Below are 4,588 nucleotides of genomic sequence, written 5' to 3'. Positions count from 1 at the left end.
GCGAGCCAGTCTCTGAAAAACATGAAACTTTATTTTTTTGTAAGTCAGTGCTATTTGAAAAGCATAATCCGCATGAAAGACTTACTCAAGGGTCTATTCTGATGTTTTAACATATCTGATCTGGGCTACCAGAGAGACCTGGCAGCTTGAGTTTCTTCCAACTGAAAGTTCGGATGGACAGACGTCTAACTCTTCTTGGTGGAGGGGATAGGTAGGACAGCCCACACCTCTTTAGAAGACGTTTACTGAACAGAAACTCTAAGGCAGGGGTAGTCAAACTGCAGCCCTCCAGATGTCCAGGGACTACAATTCCCACGAGCCCCTGCCAGCAAGTGTAGTCCATGGACATCTGGAGGGCCGCAGTTTGACTACCCCTGTTCTAAGGTCTCCCCTTCGCAGGCAACCTCAAAGGCAAAAGAAATCTCACCAGGCCAATTCAAACCTCTCCCTGTGCATTGTAAAACAAATCACATTTTTTCCTCTCATGGCTCATTTACCCCCTTCTACAACTAACAAAATCAGAAATACTGGCTCCTCAGCCTAAGCAGGTGTCCATGCCACACTGTCAAGTTTTTCACCATCAGATTTTGCTGCTCAATTCCTCCCCCTTCCCACACACACAGGGATGTAACAATTCACATGCAGATCCCTCATTTAAGTAATTAAGGAGAAAGCACAGGAAAGCCTGGAGGATTATCTATTTTTGATGTCTCGTTTCCCCTCACACACACAAACACTGACCAAAGAACAAATTTCTGGATCACAGAGTGATCTAATTCAGCAATGAGAGAAACTCCCCAGCTCTTTATACAGAAAATGTTTCTGTATTAGCCTCTTGCCCCCCTCCCCCCATCACAACACGGTGGTCTCCTCCCCCCCCCCTCCAGCCCCAGCAGCTTTAAATAGTAAAACCTAAGGGGGGGAACAAACCAAGCTCTCACTTTTTCCCTCCTAGCAATAAAAGTTTTATTAAAATTGTTCATTAATGCTTCGTATGTAGCAAGAATGCATAGATCCCAAAATATACATATGTCTTTTTTTCCCTTATAGAAATAGATCATTATTTATAATAATAATAATAATAAAAAATCCTTTAGGAACATCTTTAACAGATTACTCAATGCATGACTGACAGTTACGTGAGGTTGCATCATGTGTAGTCAACTTTCTCAGCCATGTTTAAAAGATTGCATCACTTTGGACTCACTCTCCCCCCCCCTCTTCCTTTATTATCCTCTTTTTTTTTAAATAACACTAACGTTCAACCACACAAAAAAATGAGCGAGAAAATAAAAGAACCTCTCCCCCCCCCACACACACACACAGACACACACAAACAGACACGCACACACGCATACAGCCCTCCTCGCAGAGATCGCAGAATGTGCATGGGTAAGTCAAGCTGCGGCCCTCCAGAGGTCCATGGACTACAATTCCCATGAGCCCCTGCCACCTGGCAGGCGCTCATGGGAATTGTAGTCCATGGACCTCTGGAGGGCCGCAGCTTGACTACCCCTGATGTAAGGGGTCGTATCGCGCTTGGTGTCGGCATTCGCTCCGGAAGCAACCCGACCTGAAAGCGGAAAAAAAAAAGCCACCGATTCCTTCCATGTGGTTTGCAGAGGTAAAAAAAGGAAAAGGAAAGGAAAAAAAAACAAAAAACAAAACAGAGGCCCCCCCGCCAAGCGACTCCCCCCGCCAGCCGAAGGAGTTGCGCAGCACAAAAAGCGAATTAAAAAGGCCACAAACCGGGAAGGGGGAGGGTGGGGGGAGAACCCCCAAAACGAAGCCGATTCTCTGTGCGCGCTCGTCTCCCCACTGCCTCCCCTGCCCCTGATCTCGGGCCGCCAAGAGGGGGACAAGCAGCTCCCAGATGTGCCCCCCGCCTTGGAAGACCCCTGCTCGGTCTTTCTCTCCCCCCTCCCCCTTCTCGGCGGCGGCGGCTCCAGCGCCATCCAGGTGGGCGCCTCGGGGGAAGGGGCTAGCAGTGTCCCGAGGAGGCCAGGAGGGGCTCGGGCAGCTGCTTGAACAAGTTCCGGAGGGTGCTGAGCTCCCGCGAGAGCTGCTCCACTTTCTTCTGCAGTCTCTCGTTCTCGGCCGTCAGTTCCAAGACTTTGTGCTGCGTCTCCAGGTTGCGCAACTTGGCTTTGTCGCGGCTCTTGCGCACGGCGATGTTGTTCCGCTCGCGCCGGATCTTGTACTCCTCGCTGTGCTTGTCCAGGCTCTTCTTGCCCTTGTTCTTGCCGCCGCTGTGGCTGCCGGCCGGGTAGGCGCCCGCGCCGCCGCTGCCTCCGCCGGCCGCCGCCGACTTCGAGGAATCCGACGGGTTCGGGGTGCCCGGCGGGCTGGAGGACGACGAGGTGGACAGGTTGCCGCTGCTGCCGCTGGGCACCGACTGGTAGCCCAGGTAGGAGCGCACCGTGCTGCCGTAAGGCGAGGCCATCCCCCCCAGGCCCGGCCCGGCGCCGCCACCACCGGCGCCCTCGTCCTTGCGCGGCCCTTTGCAAGAGTCCAGGTGCTCGAAGACCGGCTCCACTTTGGTCTCCACCATCTGCGGCGGGAAGCAGCCCAGCAGCGGGCCGGGCTTGTGGCTCTGCCCGACGGGCGGGTGGTGGCCGTGCTGAGCCAGGCTGAGGTACGAGTACTCGGGGTGCTTCTTCCCGCCGCCGCCGCCGCCGCCTTTATAGTCCTGCTCGGAGAAAAGATCCGAGAGAAAATCTTGGCCGCTGTTGTTGCTGCCGCCGCCGCCGCCGCCGCTGCAAACCGGCTCAAAGTTGCCCCCTGGTGCCGCAGAGGGAGGCGGCGGCTGCTGCTGCTGCTGCTGTTGCTGCGCTTGCTGCTGCTGCTGCGCTTGTTGCTGCTGCTGCTGCTGCGCGCTTAAGTCCAGGTAGGGGCTGAAGTCGATGGCCCTCTCGTGGTCCCCCACGCTGAGCTCGGTCATGGAGCGGCCCCCTGCCGCCCGGGGGTGCAGCTTACTCAGCGCAGCCAGACAGTCCGCCTCGTAATAGAAATTAGCCACTTCCATGGATTTAAAGGCCGGGGGCTGGAGGGGGAGACATGCCAGGTCCCAGGCCACCAGGCGTTGCATGAACTCGGAGGGCGCCCCCGAGGCAGGGGGGTCGCGGCGCCGGGCTCCCCCTCCCCGAGCGAGCGCTGGCGGCGGCGGCGGCGGCGGCGGCCGAGTCCCCAGCTCCCGAGGCCTCGGCTAGCAGGCGCGCTTGGCGAGTGGCTGCGGCGGTGGCGAGATCCCCAGGCGCCCGGCGGGGCTGTGCGGAGATCGGGGCGCTCGGGCTGCGCTGGGACTCGGCCGGACCATCTGCTGCTTGCGAGTCCCGCGGCCGAAAGTCTCTGACTTGGGAAAGTTCCTGCCTTCGCGCACTTATTTATAGGGCGGCGCATGCCATAGTAACACAGGCGCGCGTCACTGGCTGGCGGCCCGCCACCCGCTGGCTGCACGCTGGCGGCGGCGCACGAAGACGGCTCCGCGGGGCCGGCCTCGGAAGCGGCGCGGCGGAGAGAGAGGGAGAGAAAGCGTCCGCCTGCCCGCCGGAGTCCCGGCCGTCCAGGGCAGAGAGGAGGGGGCGCGGGGACCCGGGGGCGCGGGGGCGCGGGGACCCGGGGGGGGGGGCTTGGCCTCCTGTCAAGAGGAAGGAACGACTCGCAAACGCGTCTGCGGGTAGGACCCTCTCCGAGCTCCGTCACGGGGATTGCAAGTAAATTGCAAATCGGAGGCACTTTTATAGTAACGACGTATTGTTTCTTTATTGTCGTTGTGAATGGTATTTAACCGCCCTGAGCCAACAGGATTGATTGATGATTATTTATTTATTTATTTATTTATTATTTGGAGCGGGGCCACAAGTCAACTGTTTCCCCTTGGAGTTTGTGATCTGCGATCCCAGAGAGCCACTGTCCCCCTTGGTGTGTAGACAATAAGGTCCTCGCTGGTCTGATTTGCTATGTCAGGTTCAGCTATTGCTGCACCTCAAACTCTTCCAAATGCAGCCAGCTGGATGACCCGGGGGGGGGGGGAGTGCCAGTTCTTTCAGAGCTCTCTCAGGCCCACCTTTCCTGCAGGGTGTCTGTTGTGGGGAGAGGAAGGGTAAGCTGCTTTGAGACTCCTTCGGGTGGTAGAGAGCGGGGTACAGGAATCCAGCTCCTTCTCCTTTTCAAAGTTTGCTGGCTATCTGATCCAGGGAGATCTTTTTTTAAAAGAGCGAGCTAGCATTTTTCAAGTAAGAAAGAGGAAGAATTTCTTCAGCTTTTTCTTTCAGGTTGAGGCTGCGTCCTTTCAGCTTAGCTGGCTTCCAACTCAGCGGGACTTCTTTTGGAGAGGACAAATATTTGAGCCCACCGCATGATGCAGGCTTATTAGGAGAGGCAAACAGTTTGGGGGAGGTCTTGCAGGAAGGGGCCGAGATGTCAAGCGTCCAAATCTCACTTCAACCCCAAATTCACTAGAGGAGGGGTAGTCAACCTGTGGTCCTCCAGATGTTCATGGACTACAATTCCCATGAGCCCCCACCAGCAAACGCTGGCAGGGGCTCATGGGAATTGTAGTCCTTGAACATCTGGAGGACCACAGGTT

At 56.5% G+C, this 4,588-nt stretch overlaps 1 protein-coding gene across 1 annotated transcript; it reads right to left on the bottom strand.

Moving 5' to 3' along the window:
* Positions 1–941: 941 nt before the first annotated feature.
* CEBPB (CCAAT enhancer binding protein beta) lies at positions 942–3,366 on the bottom strand. Its single transcript, XM_077335604.1, has one exon. The coding sequence runs from the start codon at positions 3,086–3,088 to the stop codon at positions 1,982–1,984; it is 1,107 nt and encodes a 368-aa protein (XP_077191719.1). The 5' UTR covers positions 3,089–3,366; the 3' UTR covers positions 942–1,981.
* Between the last annotated feature and the right edge of the window lie 1,222 nt (positions 3,367–4,588).

Source organism: Paroedura picta, chromosome 4 (assembly GCF_049243985.1).
Source record: "Paroedura picta isolate Pp20150507F chromosome 4, Ppicta_v3.0, whole genome shotgun sequence".
Classification (NCBI taxonomy): domain Eukaryota; kingdom Metazoa; phylum Chordata; class Lepidosauria; order Squamata; family Gekkonidae; genus Paroedura; species Paroedura picta.
This window is presented reverse-complemented; position numbering and strand designations above follow the sequence as displayed.

Bases quoted from the DNA above. Each gene is read 5' to 3' on its own strand.
- CEBPB (XM_077335604.1), bottom strand. From the start codon at position 3,088: ATGCAACGCCTGGTGGCCTGGGACCTGGCATGTCTCCCCCTCCAGCCC.